The sequence below is a fragment of the Mustela lutreola genome, chromosome 10 (genome assembly GCF_030435805.1).
Source record: "Mustela lutreola isolate mMusLut2 chromosome 10, mMusLut2.pri, whole genome shotgun sequence".
Lineage (NCBI taxonomy): Eukaryota > Metazoa > Chordata > Mammalia > Carnivora > Mustelidae > Mustela > Mustela lutreola.
In genome coordinates this window covers 95,193,726-95,220,536 of record NC_081299.1, presented here as the reverse complement: position 1 = coordinate 95,220,536, position 26,811 = coordinate 95,193,726, and the positions used below count along the sequence as shown (strand labels likewise).

The window sequence follows — 26,811 nt, the reverse complement described above, 5'->3', positions numbered from 1 at the left end:
TACCCTCTGAGTGTAGCAAGCCCATGAATAAGTCCAAGGTGGCCATCCAATCCAATCCAAATTGACCATCCAGTCAATGGTGAGGCCAACAGTCCCTGTCCCCAGGTCTCATGGTAGAACACATAAGACTGGGAATTAGAGCGTGAGGACAGAGACCCATGAGTATTTCAGTAAAATGGAGCCACCGCACTGAACATTGGGCAGGACCCCCAGGCCCATCTACATATGTACAAGACAAACCAGCACATGGACACAGAACACTCTGATGTAGTCTCTCTGTTCTTACATAGGAGTTAGGAGCCCCTTCCCTCCCTCGGTCCCATGCTGGCAGACAAGCGAGCACAGCAGTGCAGGGGGGAAGAGCAGCCCTGTCCTCAGTCCTAGATCTGTGGTCAGGAGGGGCACATGAAGGTAGTCACAGCACCTCAATTGTAAAACAGGCTTAGGTAGGCCACACGGTTCCGGTGCTTTCTGAAGTCCTTGTCAGTGGACAACTGCAATGAAGGAATATTGTTTGGGTCAATATTCTGATGCGAACCCTCTGCCTCTGGTCTTCCTGACTTGCAAAATAGAAGTGCACATCACAGCTGAAGCCCACCCCATAGGAACCAAGTCTTAGGATTCTGTCAATGTACAGCTGCTCTCTGTCATCTCCCTGTCTCCAAGAATTCCTGGTAAGCTTCTCAAAAACAAAGATTATGCATTTGATTCCTGAATGTTACTCAGAGGTCTAGCGTGATGGTGTTGATACATTAGGCATTTAACAAATAGTTGTGGAATTAACTCAAATTTCCTCTTAAAAAACATCACCTCTGGAATTATGATGGCTCATGTGGGTTGAACATTTATTACATTATAAGTACTATGTTAAATGCTTTTCTACATTAGCTTGATCTTTAAAACCTTATCAAATTGATTCTATTATAATATTCATTTTTTTATTTTTTATTTTCAGCATAACAGTATTCATTTTGCACCACACCCAGTGCTCCATGCAATCCGTGCCCTCTATAATACCCACCACCTGGTACCCAACCTCCCACCCCCCTGCCACTTCAAAACCCTCAGATTGTTTTTCAGAGTCCATATTTTCTCATGGTTCACCTCCCCTTCTAATTTCCCCCAACTCCCTTCTCCTCTCTAACTCCCCATGTCCTCCATGCTATTTGTTATGCTCCACAAATAAGTGAAACCATATGATAATTGACTCTCTCTGCTTTTAAAGAAGAAAAACTGTGGCTTAGAAAACTTGCCTGAGATCACCCAGACAGCAATATGGGAGCTAGTATTTGAACCCAGGCAATCTGTCCCCTGAATCCATCTTCTTACCAGAATGCTCTATAGCCCCCTCATGATCTGATACTCTAGTGGTATATGGAAAGAGCACTGGCTTAGGAGTCACAAGATCTAGATTCAAGTTGTCAGCTTGCACAGGTCACTTAATCTATAAGAGTCTGATCTCCCTCCTCTGTCACCAAGATAGAATTGTCCTGTTCCTGTACCAGAACATTATTTGAGGATTAAAGAAAATGCGACTTTCGTCAGTCATAGCCACCTATAAAAATCTAACGAAACTGGGCAACTCTCCAAAAGGGTTCTCATATGCATATCTGTACAAAACCGCACAAACTACTGTCAGGGGAGCAAGGACTTCCTGCAGCTCTTTCTGGATAAGAATTCCTGATACATATGAAAGTACCAGAGAGAGGGCTCTACATAAATTCAAGTCTTCTTACCTCAGCTTTTAGGGTTCTTTTCTGTAGACATGGAACCTGAGCCCAGTCTGGAGATCCAAATTTCATTGGCCAAGTGATTTTGGGGGGTGGCTTCATCTCCGGGTTGTATGTGCCAGGGCTAGAAATAAAAATTTAAGCATCATGTGTAATGACTTAGTGACCATATACGAACTCCATCAGTACCACAGCTATCCCTGAACTTGGCCTAATTCTTTGAGAAAAGTCAACAGGCCAATTAGCTTTCTAATGTGGGGCAACTGTGGGGTTTCCTTGCCTCTTAATGTATTTCTGATTAGCTGTGAGTATTACAGATAGTCTTGGGACGCCTGGGTGGCTCAGTCACTTAAGCTCTGCCTTTGGCTCACGTCATGATCCCAGGGTCCTGGGACTGAGCTCCACACTGGGTTCCTTGCTCAGAGAGGAACCTGCTTCTCCTTCCCCCTCTCCCATTCTCCCTCTCCTAATTCCCTCCCCTTATCTCTCTCAAATAAATAAAATTAAAAAAATATATATTTAGTCTTGACATCCCAGTTAAGATTAAAATCGATTCTGGTTTGAAAAATATTTCTGCAACCCAGTATCCTTGGCTGAGATCCCAGGAGGGGTAGGTGAGAAAAGAGTCCACCACCATCATGAGTAAGTACTGCCCATGATTTGAAACTGGGAGTAAGAGAGTGATGATTATTCAATCAGCAATCTCAGGATAAGGAGGAAGAACCAATTAAAGTTTGAGGTGGCATTATATTATAATTGCCATTGTTCATAACACTTGGTCTTTGGTGTAGACTTTTTGCTGTGTTAGAAATAGTACTTAGGGGCACCTAGGTGGCTCAGTTGGTTAAGCGACTGCCTTCAGCTCAGGTCATGATCCCAGGGTCCTGGGATCCAGCCCCGCATCGGGTTCCCTGCTCAGTGGGGAGCCTGCTTCTCCCTCTCCCTCTGCTGCTCTGCCTGCTTGTGTCTCTTGCTCTCTCTCTCTCTCTGTCAAATAAATAAATAAATAAATCTCTAAAAAAAAAAGAAAGAAAGAAATTGTACTTAGAATCAACACGGGGGCCAAGATTCAACACTTCCACTTCCTTAATGCAGCCTGGTGAGAGTTACACTCATTCACTGATCCCTGCATTTCTCATGAACCAAAAAAGACCTTGACTCTTTGCCCCGAAGTTCCACCCATGCTGAGTGGCTTCCTGAAACACTGGGTCTACAAGGGCCACGTGCTCAGCCCCCACCCTCCTGCTCTGTCTTCAGTTCCTCTCTGCTCACCACACTCTAGCCACACCAGCCTCCCCCTTACTCCTCCCACCCATTCCTCCCCAGCTTACAGCCTTTGCACTTGTAGCTCCTCCTTCCTAGGAAGCCCTGGCCCAGATCTTCACAGGCTGGCTCAGTGTCGTCATTCAGACTTCAGGTCAAGTGTCATTTCCCCTAAAGACCTTTCTGGACATCCTTGCCAAAGTGGCGCCATCCATCCCATCACCACCACCTTGTTCACTGTCTTCACGGTGCATCACTGGGTCACCACACTGCCCAGTATGCCTGTGACAGTCCTAGCTTATGGCTAATGTCTTGCCATAATTAGTAACCACACTTTCAGAAGGGTCACTGTCTGACTGCTAAATTATTAATAACTGTCCTTATTACCACTGATTTTTTTTTTAAGTGTACTTGCTTCTCATCTGTCCAGATTTGGCAGTGTAATTTGCAAGGAATGAGGAGCCTTGTGCGATGGGTTTAATACAAAACCTCTGGATCCCTTGGAAGTGCCTGGCACATTGGTAACTATTGATTGACTGAACCACTAGGATTTAGAATTCTATGATGCCGGAGATCTGGAAGGTCAGAGGTTGGCTCTTTAAAGATGGGTGGGTGGTTTCTTATTCAGAGGCATGGTTTGGATGGAACCCCTCCTTTGTGCATCCTTTCCTATCGCTGTTTGATGAAATGCTCCAGAAGAGAGAAGACATACCCAGGATAAGAATTGTCCTTTGAGTATGTCTTAAATCGAGGCAACAAGGCATTGAATGGAGCAAAATTTTGTTTGTGTATTTGCTCCTGAGGATTTGCAGCCTGGTACATGCCTGGGTAAAGCATCGTGTCCTGTTTGTCAGAAAAAGATAAACATGTTAGAGGGTGAGATATATACTTATAGACTCTAATTAAAGAAAACGACTCATCCTTTTTCTGTTCATGTATCAGCTATAGTTTTACCACCCCAGCTATAGATATAAGGCTACAGTAGGGAGAAAACCAAGATAAACATGGGATTCAGCTATTGAAACACACATACGCTGAGGCTGTAGAAAGAGATCAGCAGGAGGTAAAGGACTAAAGTGACTTGTTGCACCTGCTGCCCCCACCATCCCACTGGGAGACTCTTTAGAGCCAGTACCCCTCTCTTGGAGCTCCAGTGTCAGAAAAATATCCAACAACTGATTAGGATCCTGTACTGAAGACTTTTAGACTTGAGAACCAAAAGGTTCAAAAGTAGCAATTTGTTTTTTAGGTGGCAAGATAAAAGGATATATAGAAACAAAGCTTTGGTACTTAAACTTAAGCTGTGTCAGCCCCAAAGAAATGGTCTTGGTACCATTTCTTTCAAGAATGTAAAATAATGAGGGGCGCCTGGGTGGCTCAGTGGGTTGGGCCGCTGCCTTTGGCTCAGGTCATGATCTCAGAGTCCTGGGATCGAGTCCCATATCAGGCTCTCTGCTCAGCAGAGAGCCTGCTTTCCTCTCTCTCTCTGCCTGCCTCTCTGCCTACTTGTGATCTCTCTCTGTCAAATAAATAAATAAAATCTTTAAAAAAAAAAAAGAATGTAAAATAATGAATAAACCTGAACACCAAGGAGATTGTTTGCCCAGAGTTTCAAAGCACATTGTCTGCAAATGGAAATTGAAATAATTTATAAAAATATTGACATTACTATGTTTTTTAAAAAGTTCTTTATTTTTTCACTAAAAGGAGGAAACTATTAGTTTTATTGTTAGGTAGATATTAAAATTCCTCTTAGATGACCAGTGATTCCAATTGTCCCAGCTTGAAATAAGTACCCTGTGAGTATGAGATTAATTAGTGACAATCACAACAAGTTTTAGTAACAGATGTTCAAGAGGAAGTTGCTATTGTTGCATTGATTTTAATATTTGTACATAAACACTGATTTTTTTGAGCATTATTTTGTATTTGTTGTACTTTAATACCTGGTGTACAGTTCCAGAAATAAAAATCTGGAAATCTTTAAAAAAAAAAAAAAGAACTGTTTTTTTTCCATGCGCCCAGGACTCTCATACACGTTTGAGATGCTAACCCCTAAACGTTCCAGATAGATTTCTTCATAGCGTTCGTCTAAATATTTTTCTTGAATTTCAGGGCACATTTTTTGGTAACTTCCCACTCTCCCCGCTTTGCTTCCCAATGCAAATACATGTAGCAACATGGATCACACGAAAATCTAAGCACATTCAAGCCATTTCTAACCTTGTTGATCACCTTAAACCTCTCAGCTGTTCTGGCACCAAAAGTATATCCTTTTTTACTGGTCGGGATCTTAGAGAGGTTGTATGCCAATCCATATACCTTCAGGTAGTATATTAAAAAGAAGAGAGAAAGAAAGAAAGGAAACACACAGAGAATATTACAGTCATCAAAACAGAATGAACTCCAAATGTTCTTATCTGACTCTTTTGCAGAAGTTGCTCTTTCTTTTTTGACTCCTCTGAGTGAAGACCATAGCAACAATTCTATGAGGAAGACCGGTATACCAGTCTGCAAAGAAATGTGGCTGCCTAGGCAGAGTAAATGACATTCCTGTGCATGCCAGTGAATCCCGTCCTGTAAGCCCCACAGAGCTGAATTTGCCATAATCCCACCCTCAGTCTGATGGCCTTTCACAAACTGATCTAGCAGCACAGCAACATTCCCAGTTTGGATTAATGCGAGGCATTGGTTTGGAGGCTTCAGAAGGTGAGGATGGAATGGGGACTATATAGAGGACTATATGAAGAAAGGCTAGAAAGGCTTGCGTTTGGAGGGTGTTGGAAGTGAGGAGCAAGGGTTTTTTAATTTCCTACATTGGCCCTGACAGCTGGCTGCAGAGGACCAGGGCACCTTCTCATGTTGCCAGCCCAAAGATCACAAATCCCATCGAAATTTTCTTCCACGGAACCTGGGTATTCGCAGACAGGACGCTGAGACCCACCCAAGGGAAGGTGTATACTCACATCTTCTGCTATGTAACACCCAGGCCCTCTGTGGGGCGCTCCTCGAAGAGGGAGAAACTTGTTCCCCAACAAGTTTTGGGGGTGGTAGTGAGGAAAGAGCTTCCTCTGTTGACGTGTACCAAAGGGGTAGCTAACCAGCGTCTCTGAGGATCAAAAAGAGCAGAAACTCCACGTGAGGAAGGCCCCTTCGTCTAAGTGAATGCCCTGGGGGCACGTAGGTTGTGGGGAGGCCGAGACAGGACTGGGCCCGATCGAGAACAAAAACCGGACCGAACCCGGTGGAAGGTACGACTGCGTGCCCCCGCCCTCCAGCCTCCCCACTCTTCCTCCTGCCCTCTACCCTTGATTCCTCCACCCCAGCCCCGCGCACCCGCTTTGCCGAAACACATCGCGCGCGTGGCCGGGCTAGCAATTGTGTACCGCGTTGCTAAGGGAACGCAGGGGAACCTAAGGGGAGGGGCTCCGCGCGCGCCTGCGCAGTGGGAGGGGTCTCCGACGCCGCTGAGTGCGCGGCGGAGAGCACTGTGCCCTGTGGCTGGGCGCAGGTGGAGGGTTTGCTGGACCTCAGAGATTGAGCAGAAGGGCTTTGGAAGCTGGGCCACCGGGAATGCGCTGCTGAAGCGGGACACTGGGTTCAGAATGCCCCGAAATCTGGATGCCAGGATCAGGGACCTAGGAAAACTGAGCCCCTGCAGTGGTGGCGGGTGGGGTGGGCTCCCAGGACAACGCCTGCAGCAGGGGAAATGGGGACTAAGTGGAGCTTAGCCCAGACAATTCCCCTATAAGGCCCCTCTTAGACCAATTTTTCCGCAGGTTGCCCCCTTCTACTTCTAAACGTGGCACGCACGAGGCTTTTATTTATTTATTTTTAATATTATACTGACGCGGAGGGCAAAAGTGGGGAGAGCAGCAGGGAGAGGGAGAAGCAGGCTCATCGAGGAGCCCGATGGGGGGCTCAATCCCAGGACTCTGAGATCATGACCTGAGCCAACACCTAATGACTTAGCCACCCAGGCGCCCCAGGCTTATTTAAAAGAGTTGGAAGCCTTGAGTAGAGCAGGGACTGCAGAGGAATCACAGAAGTGCTTAATAGTTGTAAAAATCTTGGGTCGTCACTTAAATGTTTAAGTCCCAGTTTCCTTATCTCCAAATTGGGAATAATTCCTCTTTATTGGGTAAGAGCAGGATTGAGAGAACATGATGAGAGCAATCAGGAAGGTGACAATTCCAACTTTGTGTGTGAGTGTGTGTGTGTCTACATAGTTTTTTATTGGTCTATATTTAAAAATTTTTTATTAACATATAATGTATTATTAGCCCCAGGAGGCAAGTAGTTATTATTAAGATGGTACTCAGCCTCCTCAGGAGCACTCCCATCCTAACCCAAGAAGAAAGGTCATGGTGTATGTTGACTTCTTTACCTTCTTTACATTTACCTGTCCTGGATATTAACACCAATCTGTTTTCTCTTGAGTTTTGGATGGCTTTAGGAGTTATCAGAGGTGGGAGACAGCAGACCTACAGTGTGACTGGTCCATGTTACCCTTTGGGCTCTAAAGATGACCTTGGGATCCACACACACCCTGGCTTAGAACTGTCCACAGGGATGATTTCATACATTTAATGTAGGGTTTCCAAAAAAGGTGATACTGAGTCCTACAGGATATTTTGGAAACTTGAGGAAGCCTTTTGCTTGTTGGAAATTACTAAGTGGGGGATGCCTGGGTGGTTCAGTGGGTTAAGCCTCTCTGCCTTCGGCTTAGGTCATGATCTTGGGGTCCTGGGATTGAGCCCCACATCCGGCTCTCTGCTCAGCAGGAAGCCTGCCCTCCCCAGCCTACTTGTGATCTCCGTCTGTCAAATAAATACATAAAATCTTTTTAAAAACTACCAAGGGAATGCTCCTGGTGACTGCGCCAGGGAGGCCAGAAACCTGCAGCTCATTGTCCCATCACACAGTGCACTGTCACGTGTCCTACATAACATTCAGATGTCCTGCTGGACTTTACAAAAATAATTCGTTGTACCTGACTTATAGGTAATGACACCGAGAAAAATTTTTTTACAAGAAATAATGCATAAAGCCTAGTAACATAGGAGAAGATTGTGTGAGAAACAAAGCTTATAAATAGAATAAGGATACGGTCTCAAAAGTATTGTGTAATTTGCTCTAAGCATTCTGTCTACTCAAAATACTCAAAATATAATTGCAGTAAAACTGATGATAAAGAAAATATTAAAATACTGATATTGATTTGACAATTTCCTCTTTCATTAATATTTCAGGTAATAGTAATATTTCTAGATACCCACTGTGCATTTTGAAATTACTGTTTACATTATCAGTGACATGAAACACATCTTGCAAAATACTTTGATATCATGGCACCTAATTTCCTCCATTGATGGGCTAGATTGCTTCAGACTAATCCTCCAGCTGAGAAGAGCTAGAAAAGCTGGACAAAATAAAATACGTATGTTTGGAGACATCAGATATTTACCACGGAAGAAAGAATAGACAGGGCCAAGAATGCAGAGAGAGGGGAAGCCCAAAATTGTGAGCCACAGTGGGTGCTCCTGTTCTCTTTGAACATCTAATCAAAGAGTGGCTGAGAAGTACAGAATTTGCGTGGAACTTTGGACATGTGTGTCGCTGAAATCTGGGGACCAAAAATTAAGTTGGCCATGGAGGATGGGAGATTGGAAAACACCCTGGGTTTTTAATTGGGGCCCAAAAGGGATAAACTCTAGGAATAAGAGTAAATAAGAAATAAACTGACTCTCAAAAAAGAAAAAAAAATCCTGAAATCCACCTTTGTATCTACATAGTCTCCAACTGTATTTAGGTGATCTGCTTCTACCCTTACTATACACCAGAAAAAAAAAAAAAAAGTAAATAGTCTCTGAATATAACATCATCTAAAGCTTCAACTAATTTTTACAGTTTTTCATGAAAAATGTTTGGCATTTAATATAAAACAGATAAAACAGCACTCACACCAAAAAAAAAAAAAAAAAAGAATGGAAATAAACCCAAAGGAAAATCTAGAGATTAGAGTTATTAAACATGAACTTTAAAGTAACTGTACTTGGCTCCGATTTTGGAGGAAGCTTCCAGACTGCAGGGTAAACATGGGAAGCAAGAGAAAGCAAGGAATTTGTGGCCATCAAGCAAATACTTGGCTTCTGAGGTAAGAGGCTAAAAGAAAAGGTAATCACACCCTAAAGACAAAGTCAATAAAGGTCCCAGTGTATTAAAGAAAGAGAAAATTTCCCCATCAGTCTTCCTGTTCATGTTACTAATATAACACACCTCTGGGTCCACCAACATCCCAATTGATGCAAATTATAAACTTCTCATTAAAGCCAATCCAAACATACTACAAAGATGGACTGTCCATATGCTACATGTATCTCTTGTATAAGCATTGTGTAATGGTGAAATTGAAGAGTTAAGGCAGAACCTTAGGCAGCTCTAAGGATTATCAAGGATTCAATGTCTGAATGATGCTCACACACAAAGGAAACTATGCAGGTGATGGTCTAGTACCAGAGAATGTTTAGACCAAGTTTTATATTGGGGCCACTATTGATGAAGACTTGAAGAATTTTGCAGTTCCCATCATGTACATTTCTAACCATAGTTGTAACATCAGAAGGATGCCTGATATTTATGGAGATTGTTTTAGTTTTATGAGACAGTTTATCAGCTCTCCTCATTTGACTACATATGGGCCCATTATAAGAATTATTCTTCTGGGGTCCCCTGGGTGGATCAGTTGGTTAAGTGTCTGTCTTTGGCTCAGGTCGAGATCCCAGGGTCTGGCTCCCTGTTCAGTGGGGAGTCTGCTTCTCCCTCTCCCTCTGTACAAACCCCCTCCCACCTGTCTTGTGCTCTCTTCCTCATGCTCCCTCTCCAATAAATAAATAAAATTTTATAAAAAATAAAAAGAATTATTCTGGAAAACCACCCTCTCTGTTGTAGCGGTCTAATGGAATGGGATAAACAGATTTTATTTTTGACATCAAGTTTTATATAGATTTTTGTCTCATTTAAAAATTTATTGAATTAAGTAATAAATCATTTCAGCAAAGGGGACAATGCTGGTAAGTCAAGAAATTAAATTATAAGTTGGAAAACTTTAGAAACAATAAAAAGGAACCAAATAAAAATTGTGCAAATAAAAAGTGCCATCTCTGAAAGTAAGAACACAAGGTATGAGTTTGCCAGCAGGTTGTAAAATCTGAAAAAAAGAGAAGGAATTGGGAATTGAATCAGAAGAAAATATTCAGACTTGAATCTTGGAGATGCAAAAAGAGAATACAGGGTAAAAAGCATGAGAGACAGATGAAAAACAATGAAAAGTTCCAATTACGTGCAGATTTTTTTTATAGTACAGCATTGTAAATATTTTCTCTTATGATTTTCTTAATAACATTTTATTTTCTCTAGCTTACCTTATGGTAAGAATACATTGTATAATACATATAACATACAAAATACATGTTAATCAGCACTTTCGGTTATTTGCAGGGCTTCTTATCAATAGTAGACTATTAAGCTTTGGGGGAATCAAATGTTATAGGTAGATTTTTAACCACACAGGGAGTAATCACTCTTCAGTGTTCAAAGTTCAGCTGGATGTGTGTGTGTGTGTATGTGTGTGGAGAGAGGACAGAGAGAGAAGTAACATCTAACAAAGAATTAGGGTAAATAGGTAAGAGAATTCTTTGTACTGTCTTTACAACTTTTCTTTAGGTTTGAAAATATTTCAAAGTAATAATTATAAAAATAGATACCATTAGAAAAGTGAGAAAGTAAGCCAAGATGTTGAGGAAGACATAAGCACAAAAGCATCAAGACTTGCAGTGTCCATCCAATGCATAAGTCACTACCCATATTAACTCTTGGGCACTTGAAATGTGGTTAATCTATTATTTATTTATTTATTTATTTATTTATTTGACAGAGAGGGAGAGATCACAAGCAAGGGCAGCAGTAGTCAGAGGGAAAAGCAGGCTCCCCAGTGAGCAGGGAGCCTGATGTTGGACTCCCTCCCAGGGGCCTGGGATCATTCCCTGAATTGAAGGCAGACGCTTAATCTACTGAGCCAAACAGGGACCCAGAAATGTGGTTAATTTAAATTGAGATTTGTATGAATGTAAAGTACACATCAGAATTTAAAGACTTAGAATGAAAAAAAAGAGTACAAAATATTGCATTAATTAATTTTATATTGGTTTCATGTTGAAATGATAATATTTTGGATATATCAGGTTAAATAAAACAGTAGTATAATTAACTTTGCATGTTTCTTTTTACCTTTTTAATGTGGTTATTAGAAATTTAAAATTAAACACATTGCTCACATTATATTGCTATTGGATAGTGTTGATCAAGGCTATATAAAGCAACAATTACAGATCAATAAGAAAAAACAACTTAATAAAAAAAATGGTAAAATACTTGAAAGGGAAACTCAAAAAGAAGAATATACAAATAACCAGTAAGTGTATAACAAGTGATGAACTCAGTAGTTATAAAAGAGTTAGAAATTTAAACCACAATGAGCTACCCACAAGATGGTTAAAATAATAAAGACAGTTAACACTTGGGGCTGCTAGATGGAAACTGATGGATTCACCTCAGAAAACTGTTTTGCAGTATTTACCAAAGCTGAAGTAGACATCCCTAGGATCTAATAATTCCAGCTCCTTGGTATTTAGTCAGCAGGAACGCATACAACTGTGCACAAAAAGGCATATATAAGAACATTAAATACAATGTGATCCATAACTGTCCCAAACTGGAACAACTAGATGCCCATTAATGGTAGAATGGAAAAACAAGTTGTGGAATACTCATATGAAGGAATATTATATAGCAATGAATAGGAAAAAATCCTGCACATGTAACAATTTAGCTCAATCTCACAGTGTTGAATGAAATAATTTAGACATTTACATACTGAATGAGTACATTTACATATATCCAAAAATGGGCAAAACTAATTTATGTATTAGAAGTTGAATGGGGATACTTTTTAAGGAGGGTGGAAACAGTAAAAGGGAAGGGACAGGAGAAGAACTTTTGGAGAGATAGTGGTGTTCCATTTCTTGGACTGGGTATACTGCTTACCCTGAGGAGTTCGCTTTGCATATTTCCTTAATCTGTTCAGTTATGATTTGGGCCTTTTTTGGTATGCATGATAGACCAATAAAATATTTTAAAAAATCTGACAATCCTAGAGGAAGAACATTAACATTTGAAAAATAACATAGGCATACAACTTTTCCTTTTTTTTTTTTTCTACTTCACTGGTTTATAATTAGTTGTGTATTATCCCTACTTTACCTAAAACTATTCACCTCTTTTTGTTATCAGGAAACAGTAAGTCTGGAGTGTTATTAATTTTCTGAAACTGGTCTTTGTTCTGATGTCCACTTATAAGTCTGCTTTTTTTATTTTCCTAAACCACTTGTATGAGATGACATTTAGCCTTCTTAATGCTAGGTTTATTCATTGTTTATTATATGGTGCAAAAGCCTGACTATTTCATTGTCTTATAAAGTAGTCATATCTGGGTATTTATATGTTGAAATGCATGTTTTCTTATTAGAAATTTCTTTTATCCTTTACAATTATGGCATTATTTATGAAATTATGCATGACAGGGTATGTTATCCATGAATTTAATTAGGATAATAAAAGGGACATTACCAAATAATGTGTTACTCAAAGTAGGACTTGGGTTTGAATTATTTTAGGATTCAGAATCTCTGATCTAGAGAATAGGGGTTCTGCTGGAGAATGGGTGTGTCTTCAGAAGGTGGAAGAAGGAGAGGAACATAGACTTTCTAAATCCCACTTTCCAGACTTAAGTACCAGCCTCTCTCATCTGGTCGTAGAGGAATGAACACAGCCTTTGAAGGCCCTCAGGATGGGTTTCCAACAGGTACTGGTGTGTCATTTACTAGCTACATGACTTTGTGGAAGCTACTTAGCCTTGATTCATCTATAGAAAGGCACTAATTATTTCCTGCCTCCTTAGGGCTGCCATGGGAATTGAAAGAGGTAACACCAGACAAATCTTACACAGCAAATGACGAGCCTATATTGGCATTTAACAAAAGTTAATGCACTTCTGGTCTACCACCTCCATGCCCAGAGCCATGGGTAAATCCCAGAGCACCTCTGTGGAAAAAAAAAAAAATTGCCCTTTCATCTGTATGGGTGCTGTGCCACATCTTATCAAGGCTCAGGATTTGGTAAGAAGAGCACTTCCCCCTGCCCTGCCTGGATCAGGGCTTTTATGAAATCCTGAGCATACCCCCTCTCTTTCTAGTTAGACTCCCATGTCGAAGGAATGCGTTTTCATAGATGTACTAGAGTTTAAGAACATGATTACCTTCAACAAGCTTCCAAAGATCTGGATGGGTGATCCATGGCAGGATTTTGTCATTCATGTACTCAAATGGATCAGATGGCTTGGACTTTGAAGATCTCCAAGAAGCTTTGTACCCAATGTCCCCATTGGAGGACCTTTGAACCAAGCTGTTTCCCTCATTTAACAATGGCTCCATGAGTCACCACTCTCATAAGATGAAGTGAGTAACCAAGAAGATGAAGGGTGTAACTCAGACTGGCTGCTAAGCAAGTAGCCCCACCCTTAAAGTCCTCCAGGTCATTGTGACATTGCTCTCTGAAGGGCAGCATTAGGGTGAGAAGGAAGCCAGAAAGCTCCCTCTTTGAAAATCAGTTCTAATTATCGACTGCATAATTTAGGGCAACGTTTTCTCAAAAGATCTCAATTCCCTCACCTGTAATGTGGGGACCGTAGTCACCACACAAGAGATACCTATGTAAAATACCTAGTTTCATGCTTGGAATTCTCTCCTTGTTAGTTCCTGTCTCCCTTCCTGAGCTCACTGATTTATTTATTCAACAAGTACGTATGAAACTCTTGGAATACGCCGGGCACCAATCTAGGCAAAGGGAACATAGCAGTAAACGGAAATCCTTATCCTCACAGAGGTTAATTCTACTGAAGGAGGCAGACAATAAAAATGGCAAATAAGTAAATTGCATAATATGGCAGGTACCAAGAGAAAAGAAGCACAGGAAGGGCAGAAATAATAAGGTTTCAATTTTAGGCTGTGCAGCCAGGAAGTTAGCTTTGAGGAAGGACCTGAAGAAAGTGAGGTCAAAAGTCAAATGGAAATCTGAGGAGAGTGTTTGTTGTAGCTTGTACAAAGGCCCTGAGGCAGTAACATGCCTGGACTATTTGAAAAACAGAAAAGAGGCTAACATAGTTGAAGTGGAGGGAGTGAGAAGCGTCAAAGGAGGTGACACGAGAGCCTTCATGGATCTAGAGCTGGGTGGTGCCTGTTCACTTCTTGCATGTAGTAGATGTGTAGTAAACATTCATTTGATTGGCTCATTAATATGGAAAAGTGGCTGGAAAAATGAGGGATACCATTTTTTTTAGGCTACAATAATTTCTGTATTCTAGAAATGGTGACAGAATCAATTTTTATGAGAAAATAATGATAACAGAAGAAGGTGTTAGTCTGGGAAACCACTTTGATTCAGAAGCTGGCCACTGTGTTGTTCAAAGATGCTTTTCCTCAGAGTCAATGGCCTCTTTGATGGCCTTCACCAAGTCCAGTTCCCCGCATCCTCATGTCCCCTCCTCAGTGTTATTTGCCATAGTAGTGACCTAAACAGAAACTTCTTCCAAAGAGTAAGCCCAAATTTCTATGCTCTTCTTACTCTACGCTTTCTTGTTCTTTGGTTAGAAATGTAATTATATTAATAATAATACTGAATTTTAAAGACTTTTGCTTTTACCTGCTTATTGAGGACACTCCCATATCTGTTTCTGATCTCCAAGGTATGTCATGTGAGCTCTCAAAAGTCAGTACATCAGCTACAATCATGTGTGCAATTTTCCCATGTTCTGTAACTCTGTTCCAGCCCTGTCTTCTCCATGGTGAATGTCACCACCTCTCCATCCCTGCTATAAACTTCTAATGGCTCCATAGCTCAGTTGCAATAAAATACAAACTTGTAACCATGTTTCAACACCTTGCATCATCTGACCCCTGCCTATTTCTTTCCTGTGTCCACTACCTCAGTGCAGCCCTGTTCTTCTATGTTCTAATCTGCCATATTCATTTCCAGCTCAAGGACTCTGTAGTTGCTGCACCTGTGCCCGAAATGCCCTCTTCCCAAATCTCAAAATGACTGGTTCTTCTCGAATGTCAAGGCTCATCTCATTTGGGACCTCCCCACAGAGGATTTCCTTTTTTAAAAAAAATTATTTATTTGCGGGGGTGGGGTGGCCGAGGAGGGGCAGGGGGAGAGGTTGAGAGGATCTCAAGTAGACTCCAAGCCTGAAACAGGGCTTGATCTCACGACCTGAGCCAGAACCTAGAGTCAGACACTCGTCCAACTGCACAGAGGCCTTCCTGGGCTGCCCAAGCTAAAGTACATTCATGTCCTTGTCACTTGCTATTGCTGTTATTCATTTTTTTATTTCTTTGTTCGCCTAACACTCTCACCATCAAAATATAACCACCAGAAGGGTGGAGTCTTTATCTTATCTACCACTATGCCTTTAGTACCAAGAATATTATCTGGCACATAATAATCACTAAGTGCTGTGAATTCATGAATATGTCACCATTACCCAGAAAGCAGCCTGTGTCTTATCATTATCCCCAAATGGCCATCTGCTATGTGAACACGGACGTCTGTATCAAGGGAGGTGATGAAACATTGTAGTTAGGACTGTGAACTCTGGAGCCAGCCTACCTGGCTTGGGATCTGGCTCTGCCACTTATTAGCTGAGTGATCTTGGGCAGGTGACCTAATTCCTCTGTGCCTCAGTTTCCTGGAATCAATGTTATCTTCCTTACAAGGTTGCCGGGAGAATTAAATAATAAAATACATGTAAAACACCTAGAACAGAGTTTTACATACACGAAGCCTGCCAGTTTTTAGGAGCCATTATATTAGTTAGGATTCTGCTAGTTGCAATAAAAGCAAATTTAAGCCAGCTGAAGCAGCAAAGAGGAATGTATTGTATAGGTATAGGTATGTTTCACAGAGCCCAAATGCATAAATGCATCTGGGTCTCAGGAAGGAGCTGGAATCTAAAGGTGGACAGCTGTCAGTAAGTGTCCTCTGTCTCTTGTGGTAGCTTTTCTCTGTAGCTCCCCTTTGGTCTTCTTGCTCTGGATCCAGAGCAACTGCCCTTCTCCACAGTCTCACTACAGCTCTTGAGTTTAAATATCCCAGGGCAAGCCACTCTGGGGCATGACAGCCACTCCGTGTTGTCTGTTGCAGATTTCATGGCTTGATGATCTGATTAGCGCTCTTGTGTCTGACGTCCATCCTAGTCAGTCAGCCAAGCTAGGGGAGGAGAAGATGCAGTAAAGCACGGCAGCCAGGGACCACAGCCTTGGATTCAAAGAAGAGAGCAATCTCCTGATAGAGGAACACTGCTGGTCCACAGGCTGGGCAGACATCCCCAAAAGGGGTCCATGGCACAGATCTTCACAGCACCTGGTCTAGGAGGCGCCGGACCAGCTTTGGGATCTCAGCAGATAGGGGCAGAATGCCCTGGGCTGTTTCTTTTTGAGGAAGCCACACAGGCCTGTAGCCACGCGTGCCACGGAATCACTCTGGCTCTTTCCTGAGGACAGTCACCAGGCTACAGACCTATCTTCTTCATGTCTTCACCCCATCCCAGCACCAAACATTCAGGCATCTCCTCCTGACAGCCTCCATCCCTCATGCAGAAGGCAAATGGATGCAACCTAGGCAAACAGAAGATGGCAGGCTTGCTGGCTACCCCACTTCCTCACACACTCCCTTTGGCCACCCTCTGCCCCTGAGCAACTTGTATTTTCACATCTAGAAAGCTTCCCCCCCCAACCCCTGCAATCACTTACAACCAAAAAGACTCATGTTTAGACTGACTGCTTTTATTGTAGAACTGTAGGTAGGAGCAAGATGTACTAAGTGAGGAGACCCGGGAATGGAGACAGGTCAGGTTCACCCCCAGTTGCAGCAATCACAGCTGGTGTCAAAGATGAGCCCGGCCTCGAAATTCTGCTGGTACGTGACTCCATTCAGGCAGTGCCGGAAGACATTTTTGTTATTCACCATAGGGTAGAGGCCGTTGGCCTTTCCTGCACAGAATCCCCTGCCCCCAGAACTGCCCCTAGAGCTGCTGCTCCTGCTCCCACTTTCGCTCCTGGGAGGAGTTATGGGCTCCACGGGCTGAGCAGGAGCAGTGCAACCTGAAATAGCACAGAACAGCAGAACAGACTCGTGGACCTGGAAGAGGTTCCCACCGTCGCCTAGAGGCGAGGAGACTAGTGGCCCTGAGGAGAACGTCTGGAGGTGAGGTGTTGTTAGCACTGGTCCCTACAAGTGAGGGGATACAAGATTACTTCATATTCAGGAAAAGTTACAATTTTAAGCCATTCTAGTTTTAAATCTGAAAAGTTCTTTCTTCCCTTAAGATGTTAGCATCATTAGAAAAAAATTACTGAGCACTGGTATGTGCATAATACTTGCCGAGGATCTGGGTATAAGTGGCAAGCCAATAAGCTTAGAGATTATTCCAGAGAAAAGTCTGGAAAAAATTTAGGGATGTGGTATTTCCCCTAAATTACAGATTGGAAACATGTGAGCAGTTCTGAGGGTTTCTTGTTCAGTCTCCAGGTGGGCCAGAAAAGACTTTTAATGAGGGAGGAGTCCATAGAAAAGTAAATGCTTATATATTGAAGGTCAACTGAATTTCTTGGGGCTTTTCCACAGACTTTGAGACATAGCTCACATGGAAAACTCATCCAGGTAGGCATGGTTTCTCATAAACTCACAACATGCCTGACCTGGAAGTTCAAGGGTAGAGGAAGAATGGAGCCCATGTGTCTCAGCTGGGCAAGAGCAGGGAGGTGAAATGGGAAGTGACTCCCTGGCCAGTGGGGGTGAACAGATATTAGATCTGCCTTTTAAGCTGGAGAAGCAACAATTGTATACCCCTGGCATCCTCTTTCACTTACCTGCACTCTGCAGCCCAAGTGCTTTCTTCAGGGTGTTGACAAGGGGGAGCTTGCCCTAGTTACAGAATGTGTCTGTGAAGTCATCCAGGTCAATGGCACAGACCATGGCACCTCCAAAATTGTTCTCCTTAAGCCACTGAGCCTATTCAAAGATAGAGGATACCAGAGGTCATTTTACTTCCCCAGACTCACGGCTGGGCCTGCAGCAGGTCAGAGGGGCTGACCTTACCTTGACACTGAGGCTCTTGATGTCATCATAGCCAACCCACTCATTGCCCTGATAGGCCTAGGGCACAGCCTGAGGGGCATCCCATACCTCAGTAGTTCCATTGTTCAAGAAGGTACAGATCTTTAAAAAGTCAAGAGATACAAATCTTGTAAATAAGATTCCCATGAAAGGAGAAACAAACACTTGCCTCTTTTTTTTTTTTTTTTTCTTTTATGTCTCCAATTGGGATTTTCCTGTTTTCTAATTATGGGTTGTTATTTGAAGTAAATAATACGAAGTTGCTTTTGAAATATTCCTGTTATCCTTATCCTTAATGCTCGATTTTGGGAGACTACATTAATTTGAGAAATATCATTCTTTTATTTCCTTACATGCTCATATAAATCACCTTAAATATGTAGTCTGTTGCTTGAAGGGATATGACACATTATAGGTGGCCTTCCTACTGGATTAGGTAAATGAATAGGTTACTTCAACTCTTGAAACATTTAGAACGATAGCTGTATTTTAAATAGATGATTAGTGGACAGGATGAGCATTCATTCTGTTCAGCACAAGACATGAAATTCACAGATTTGTCCAGCCTCATCTCCCTACCTCATAGTAGGCCCAGAACCCAGCCTGCCTTGCGTAGGGCCCAGCAGGACCAGCGCCAGAGGTGGGGACACTGATGCCAGTGTTGGAGGAGTCATTCAGGATGAAGGTGTGGCCATAGGTGGGGAAGCCAGCGATGAGCTTCTCAGCTGGGGCCCCATTGTCCTTCCAGTAGTTCATGACGTAATCCTGCAATGGCTGCCTGTTAGCTAGGGGCTCCACCTCGCTGATGACCCCGTGCTTAGTTGTGTTAGTCCACTGTTCTAACAGACACAATTGTATGATGTTAATGACAGATAGAAAGTAGTTTTTCAAAGCATTTTGGCGAAATTATAGTTAATGAGATAGGCCCAGCCGCTAGAAAGGGTAGTTATCCACATGAGACATTTGCAAAATTTTCATTCATTTTGTCCGTGAATTTCCATGTGATGTATAGCCTTATCTCTGCTCTGCATCTGCATGTGTCCAGGGACTCACCACATTGAGGTCGGCATTGCTGCCCATTTCAGTTGGGTATTTGTACAGGGGGATGTTCTTTCTAGGGTAGCCTTCCCAGGAGCCGTGAAGGTCATAGGTCATGACATGGATGTTGTCCAGGTACCTGAGCTGGGGTAAGGGATTTAAAAAGATTTGTGATAGTCATTTCCCACACCTATGTAGGTGAAAGGTACCACTTCCAAAGCCTCCTAAAGGTGGTCCCTGAATAGCAAGACAGACTGAGGACAAGTCTACCTTGCAAAAGCGATAACTACAGGAGTTTGAGGATAGGGTGAATCACTCACTGGGCCAGCTGGGGGATCTCATAGCTGGACTGGATGTTGGAGATGCCAGCCACTACCATAGCAGTGATCATCAGCCTGGGTTTGTTGATCTTCTCGGTCTCCTGCTCAAAAGCTTCACGCATTTCCTATAGAATAATCAAGTACTGTAGGGCATCTGTGCCTCTGATTTCAGCTCCTTAAATAAGTAGGTTTGTATTATCCTTTTCTTTTTCAAAATGCTTTCATATATTTCATCTTCAGTCTCTCAATATCACTATAAAGTAGATAGGACTGATGGTATCAGTCAATGTTATAGCTATCTAATATGAACAGAAGCTAGACAATTTCACCAAAGTCCCACAGCAAATTAGTAGCCAGGTCATGCCCAGAATGCAGGTCCCAGATGACCTGTCAGAGCTCCAGTTATATCCCTATACTCTGAACTTAGAGTTGCTGTAGTAATCTATACTCCGGTTTTGACAATATATATGTTGCTTCCCTTCATCCAGTAAGTGAATTACTTTACAGGACTGACATCTCATCAAATGAAATGCTGATTTGGTCAAAAAGGGAAGTGGTTACAGCCGGGGGATGGGTTCCCATTCAGCACGGGCACCTTTATTCTGGGTGACTCTAATCCCATTTGGAGGACTGGGTTCAGGGTTCAGGGTGGGCGGGGGTGTGTTCCAGTGAAGGGTCTGAAAACTGTCACGGGACATTGGCCAAACTAACTAGGGTGTTTAAACTGGAAGAAGAGGAATTATAGGCAGGATGTTATAACAGTCTGCAAATATTGAATGATAGATTACAAAAGGTGTTTTGTCCTTTGTTATTTTGGTGAGCAGAGCTAGCCCCCATGACCAGAAGTTATAATTATGACTGGAGGTATGTTTCAGCTAAGGACAGAGATGTTCTTTTTTTTTTTTTTTTTAACTTTTATTTATTTTTAATTTCTTTTCAGTGTTCCAGAATTCATTGTTTATGCACCACACCCAGTGCTCTATGCAATACAAGATGTTCTTTCTGATCTCCAGAGCTGTTCAATAAGTAGATTGACTTTCAACTGATTAGTTATTTAATATTGAAACCATTCGGAGGCTGGCTGATGATCTGGTATATGGGATGGTGGAGAAAGAGTCTCTGTCTTGGGAGAGGGTAAATCTAAAAACCATTCTTGGCTTTTCTTACTCCATTCACTTTTTCTTGGTAATCTCTTAATTATCAGCCTTTGCTGATAACTTCAATATGTCTTGAACTCTAGATTGGTACTCATTCAGGGACTACTGGCCATTCCTATAGGAGGTCCTACAGATTCCTCTCACTCTTGATGTTCAAAGGCACATAAATGAACCCTTCTTATTTCAAATCTACTCTTCTCCTTGTATATATATTTTAGTTATAGGACCACTACCAAACCAGTTCTCAAAGTCAGAAAACTGGAAGTCCTGTAGTTTTCACTTCCATTTGGTGTCCAAATCCTATTGATTGTATCCCCCTATTGTCCCTTGCTTACTTGCCCTTTCTGTCCTCCCTGTTAGGACATTTGTTTGGGCTATCAGCTCTTTATCCCTGCCTTCCTACCTCCTTGTAATTTATCCTTTATGGTTAAGCCAGAGTTATCTTTCTAATGCGCAAGTTTTGTCATATCTCTCCACTACTTTCAAAGCTACCCATAACCTTGAGAGAAAAAATCCAAATTCCTTAACATCATCTACAAGTCCCACATGATCTGATTTTTGCCACGTATGTAGACTCACAGTCATCCACATGGCTTCATTTGTGTGGTTCCTATTTTCATTGCTAACACCAGTTGCTTTGAAGACTGAGCTCAAGTGTCACTTTCTCTAGAAAACTCTTCTAGATCCTTCCCCAGAGTAGAATTAGTTACCCTCTGTACCCACTACAGCATGCTCAAAGCATATTTTAAATGTCAGTTATTTTTCAACCTGCCACCTCATATTGTATTCCCTAGAGCCAAGGATTATCTTATTCTTATCTTCAACCTGACACCTAACCCAGTGACTGGGACAGAGTAAGTGTTCAGTAATAATAGGCCTTGTGTAATGGTTAGAAGCAGTGGGCTCTTTAGCCAGACTGCATGGGTAGTTCTGACATCTACTAGTTGTGTAACATTAAGCAAGATACTTAAACCTTACTTTCTTCTGTAAAATAAAGATTATGATTTGTATAGTACCTAGATCATAGAATAGGTGTACAGGTGAAATGAGTTACAGTTTTAAAATACAGTAGTAGAATAAGGTAGAATAGTGCCTGGCACATAGAGCACATGTGTTCTTGTTGTTCTGTTATGAAATGCTGTTGACTGAAGGCATGAATCTTTGTGATGGGAAGATTCCATAATTCTAAATTCCATTTTAGTTGGGCTTGGGAAACACCAGATTCTCCTTGGAAAGAATAGGCTTTGGATTTTCTTGGGTTAGAGATTGCCACATCCTCCCTCACCTGCAGTAGGACAGTGAAGAGATGCTTGTCCTGAGGAGGGCTCCCATAAGAGCCAGTGTACTCCCACTCAAAGTCCAGCCCATCAAACTCATACTGGTGCAGGAATTTGATGACCGAGGCAATGAAAGTCTGGTGGTTTTCAAGAGTGGAAACCATGGCAGTGAAGCTAAAGGAGACCCAAAGAAGGCAATGTGAGGGAACACCTTGGTGGTCCCAACACCCTGTGGTAAAATCAAACTTTTATATTTCTGCCTCAGAGCTCTTCATGGGGACCCACAACCCAGAAATAAGTATGGTTCCGGTTTTCTCTAGTCCTTACTTTGTAATCAGTACGTACTCAGCCAGCCATGGGATTTCAGTGTTCCCTTTATTTGTTATTCACCCAGCTCTGATTTGTTTTTCCCCCTAGGTTGCACTTGTTGCTTTGAATACTACCCCACCTCACAGTTCTCTCTCCAAATAGCCCCCAAAGTTCATATGCCCTTAAAGAAGTCTTCTTGTTTATTTGCATGACTTTGTCTTCTCTTCCCCCAGAAGGTATAAAGAAGTGCTATGTAGCACTCTCACAGGGACTGTGCTTGTGAAATACTTTAAGAAGAGGTTGTTTTGCAATCTCAGTAACTAAACCTCTGTGAATGGAATCCCAGAATATTCATCTAAATGCAAACATGTAAAATAAATTGTGTTCTGCTTTAATATTGAGGTCTTGATCGAGTAATTTATTCCAGTTCTCTATTTTTTAATGTGCATCCTTCACAACCTGTCTTAGATTGTGAAGTGTAAAGGAACATAACTTGTTTTTAGTTGCAAATGAACACCAGGCTCTCCCACAGAGGATTTATGGGACAGTTCCAAATTTCCAGCCTCCAATGGCCAGGAGAATTTTAAGCTGGCTGTTCCTATAAAGCAAAGAATAGAAAAGAGAAACTTCAAAATCCATGAGTCCTTTTATTAAAAATAACATTGCTGTGGTATTGAGCCTGGTCATATACTTTGATGTTGCCTTGATAAGACATTCTGTAGGATAATTTTCCTTCACTACCGAAGACTTTCTTTTTTTTTTAAAGATTTTATTTATTTGACAGAGAGAGACACAGTGAGAGAAGGAACACAAGCAGGGGGAGTGGGAGATGGAGAAGCAGGCTTCCAGCTGAGCAGGGAGCCCAATGCAGAGCTTGATCCCCTGGGATCATGACTGAGTTGAAGGCAGACACCTAATGACTGAGCCACCCAGGTGCCTTTGAAGACTATCTTTATAAAAATTGTGTTGTTAGCCAATACGTAGTATAATACTAAGTAAAATAAGTCAGTCCGAGAAAGACAAATGCCATATGACTTCAATCAGATGTGGAATTTAATAAACAAACAAAGAAAAAAGACAAACAAAAACAAGACTCTTAAATATAGAGAACAAACTGATAGTTGTCAGAGAGGAGGTAGGTGGGGGGATGAGGTGATTTATTGAGATGAAGGAGATTAACAGTACACTTACCATGATGAACACTGAGTAATGTACAGAATTGTTGAATCATTATATTGTACACCTGAAACTAATATAATGTTTTATGTTAATTATACTTCAACAACAACAAAAAATTGTGTTGTTATCATAAAGGCACTCAAAGTTCTTTGAGGAAATCCAAATTATGGGACCAGATTTTGTAAAAATAGCTGTATATTGGCAATAAGATATATAAAACTTAAAAACATAATTAAATCATATTCTGTTATAATCAGATGAAATAATAAATGTTGCTTGAGAATAATTACTTTCTCAGGCTCCAAGATAAATGAATAGAGATCAGTTGCTTAAAATTATGCACATTTTTCTTAAATAGTGGTTCTCAAGAATGGAGTGCAACAGAGTGGCAAAACATTAAAATTCTGGGTTTATAGCCCCTTTCTCAGAAATTCTGGTTGGGCTGTGGGAAGGATTGACATTTTTATCAGGTGCCTCCATGTGGTTTTGACTCATAGTCAGTGGGTCACACTTCAAGAAATACCACTCTGCAAGCGTTTACTTCCTCTATGTATCATAACTTAAATTCTGACAGCTACATTCAGGATAGTACCCCTACTGATGGTAGCAATGGTCTGTAGCCTTATTTCTCCTAGAAATAGCTTGACTGAGTAAATCAGAAATTAAAAGATACCAAGGTTGTTGTTTCTTTGTTATGCTTCATTGTTACTCTTAAAATACAGCAGACATTTCTGATTTGGGGAGCTCAGTGCTGTCTAATCTTCATTATCTTCCACCTCCTGCTCTCTGATGTTAGCAGCTAAAGTGGCTTGCAGTTTCTTGGGTCATTAAAAAAAAGAAATTGATAGGGAAAAGGAGAAATAGAACTGATATATTTTGAATACTTGCTAGAGCAGACAGTGTGCTATGTTGTCCATATCGTTGCTACTTGAAGTATAGCTTCCTGGACCAGAAGCATCAACATCAGAGGGGAGATTTTTGGAAATGTAGAATCTTCATCCTCACCTCAGACTCACTGAACCTGAACTCATTTTAAGAAGATCCCAGGTGATCTGTTTGCACATTAACATTTGGAGAGCACCACCCTAGGAGATACCAAATGAGATATCTCCACCATCTTACTTGTTTTTCAGGCCATTGAAAGCTTGGTAGAAAGCCACATCATCCCATTCAATGGTGGTGATCTCATTGTTCCTCATCCCAGCAAAGGCATAGATCAGGTGAGTACATAGGCAGGGGTCAATGTCATTAGTCATGAAGTGCCCCAGGCCTGGCCAGTACTGGGCCCAGTTAGTGAAGTAGCATGTCAGCTGGTAAGCGGAACCTGAGAGCAGTAAGAAGTGAGAATAATGACTTGATTAAGGTGCCACCGAAATGTGCTGTGGGTTTTGGCTCTGTCTCTGTTTCCCTCTCTTTGCCTCAATGCCTGATCTCTGTGTGGGGATGTTTAATATAAATATTCTTGCAGATAAGTTCAAAGATCTAACTTGGGAACTAGTCACTGACTTGGAGTTAGTTATTTTTGGCTCCAGCAGACTCATTTGTGATGTTAAGCCTAAGAACCGCTTAAGAAAAGATCTCCAGTAGTCCTGTAAAGCCCAGTGAATACCAATTTATAAATCCCAGTGGTCATGCTAAAGAAGTTAGTAGTGACAGCCAATCCAAAATAATAGGTTCTCTTAATATCAAACCTGTCTGTGAAGTAGACAGTAGCTCTCTTTCCCTCAGATGGCTTATCTCTTGCTATATTTTTTAAAAAATACACTAATCAGACAATTGCATGATGAATAATTTATAGAGATTAGTGGTTTATGGTAGGAAAAGATTGCATCAAAGATAAAAGACAGAGTTCATGACTTACCTAGATGAGCATTCAGCAGAAGGGCCAGACCTAGAGGGAAAGAAAACACATGTATCCTGAATTAATTGTCTATACCCTGTGCAATTTGATTCTGAGGCCTTGAGCACCATCCTATTTGTCATATGTTGTTCCAGCCCAGTGGCATGTAGGGATTATGCCCAAGAGTAGGCTTGCCAATGAAGGCCCCAAGAGATCTACACTTTTCTCCTCTTTTTTTTTTTTTTTAATTTTTTATTTTTTATAAACATATATTTTTATCCCCAGGGGTACAGGTCTGTGAATCACCAGGTTTACACACTTCACAGCACTCACCAAATCACATACCCTCCCCAATGTCCATAATCCCACCCCCTTCTCCCAAACCCCCTCCCCCCGGCAACCCTCAGTTTGTTTCGTGAGATTAAGAGTCACTTAATCTCCTCTTATTAAAAAATGGCCATGGCACTCTCTTCTTCCACTTTCATGTCAGTAATAAATGTTACTGAATGCAGAGTTCACAGGTTACTATTTTGGAAGATCTACTGAATTTCTACTGAAATTACCCAGAATGGACTCTACTTAATGAGTACACATCCATCAGTGCTTCACCTCCCTGAACCGGGATGTGTAGAGCCTTCCACAGACAAGGCATCCTCCAAAAACAGTGAATTCAATATTTCCTGGAGCCTGAGAATTTTCTTGGAGCCACTGTTTTGGAGCTCTTACAGTAGAAGAGAAGTACCAGGAGCTGTGAGGCAAGACTTCAGATGTCTCTCCCTTGTTCTACCAGAGCACATCTGACTTGAGTATTTTATAAATTGAGCTAGAGGTTTCATTTAGAAAATGTTCTGAAACTATAAAAACTTTGTAAACAACAGCTCTAGAACAACTAATAAACTGAGAATATAGCTTGGTTATAAATAATTTACTGGCTTAACCCCTTTAAATTATTAATTTCTAGCTGAGATCTTTATGATACATCAGCAACTCTGTAGGATAGAAGGAGATAAAAAAAGGAGTAATGCTGAAAACAGTAGAACCAAGATAACTCACATCATTCTCTCTCAGTTCCTACTGATTTTCATCCCTGGAAAAGCTAGACCAAGGATTCAAGCATGTAAATAAAAATGATACCGATTAAAATAAGGTGGTGCAGGAAGATGAATGCAGAACAAGAAACAATTGTTAAGGGATTGGAGAATAAGACAAGCATTGGAAGAAAATAAGTCCTTTCTTTTAGCACCATGCCCATGGGATCAATGAAGGTAGAAATGTTATTAGAGTGAGGCTGAGAGTATAGGAATAAGAGACAGACTGATCATATACGTCAAGATTCTCTTGGAAATTTGATATGATGGAAGAAAAGTGGAAGAGCCGGGAGGTATAATATGAAGACTGCTTCATGGC

The 26,811-nt window shown here is 41.5% G+C and overlaps 2 protein-coding genes across 4 annotated transcripts; both read right to left on the bottom strand.

The window, feature by feature from the left end:
* Positions 1-261: 261 nt before the first annotated feature.
* CIMAP3 (ciliary microtubule associated protein 3) lies at positions 262-13,582 on the bottom strand. Of its 3 annotated transcripts, none has more exons than XM_059136189.1 (6): positions 13,369-13,582; positions 5,960-6,102; positions 5,217-5,315; positions 3,706-3,836; positions 1,737-1,854; positions 262-494 (listed from the first exon to the last, which is right to left on the bottom strand). In XM_059136189.1, exons 1-6 carry the CDS (start codon positions 13,541-13,543, stop codon positions 426-428), a joined length of 735 nt encoding a protein of 244 aa, XP_058992172.1. In that variant the 5' UTR covers positions 13,544-13,582; the 3' UTR covers positions 262-425. The 3 variants fall into 3 exon arrangements, with proteins under 3 accessions (XP_058992172.1, XP_058992174.1, XP_058992173.1); XM_059136191.1 differs by lacking the exon at positions 13,369-13,582 and adding an exon at positions 6,330-6,390; XM_059136190.1 differs by lacking the exon at positions 5,217-5,315.
* Positions 13,583-16,978: 3,396 nt separating this feature from the next.
* On the bottom strand, positions 16,979-25,197 carry CHIA (chitinase acidic). The gene is given in 10 exon segments (XM_059138533.1): positions 16,979-17,269; positions 18,038-18,179; positions 18,267-18,386; positions 18,864-19,049; positions 19,338-19,461; positions 19,643-19,767; positions 22,085-22,250; positions 22,903-22,983; positions 24,687-24,888; positions 25,128-25,197. Coding segments are annotated over 10 exon segments (1,464 nt in total). The 3' UTR covers positions 16,979-17,021.
* Positions 25,198-26,811: the final 1,614 nt, after the last annotated feature.

Excerpts from the sequence above, each read along its gene's own strand:
- CIMAP3 (XM_059136189.1), bottom strand. The coding sequence starts at position 13,543 with ATGGAGCCATTGTTAAATGAGGGAAACAGCTTGGTTCAAAGGTCCTCC. Across the intron at positions 6,103-13,368 it reads TCTTTGGAAGCTTGTTGAAG|AGACGCTGGTTAGCTACCCC; the intron begins GTAATCATGTTC and ends TTTGATCCTCAG. Across the intron at positions 1,855-3,705 it reads AAGGACAATTCTTATCCTGG|CCCTGGCACATACAACCCGG; the intron begins GTATGTCTTCTC and ends TTTTATTTCTAG.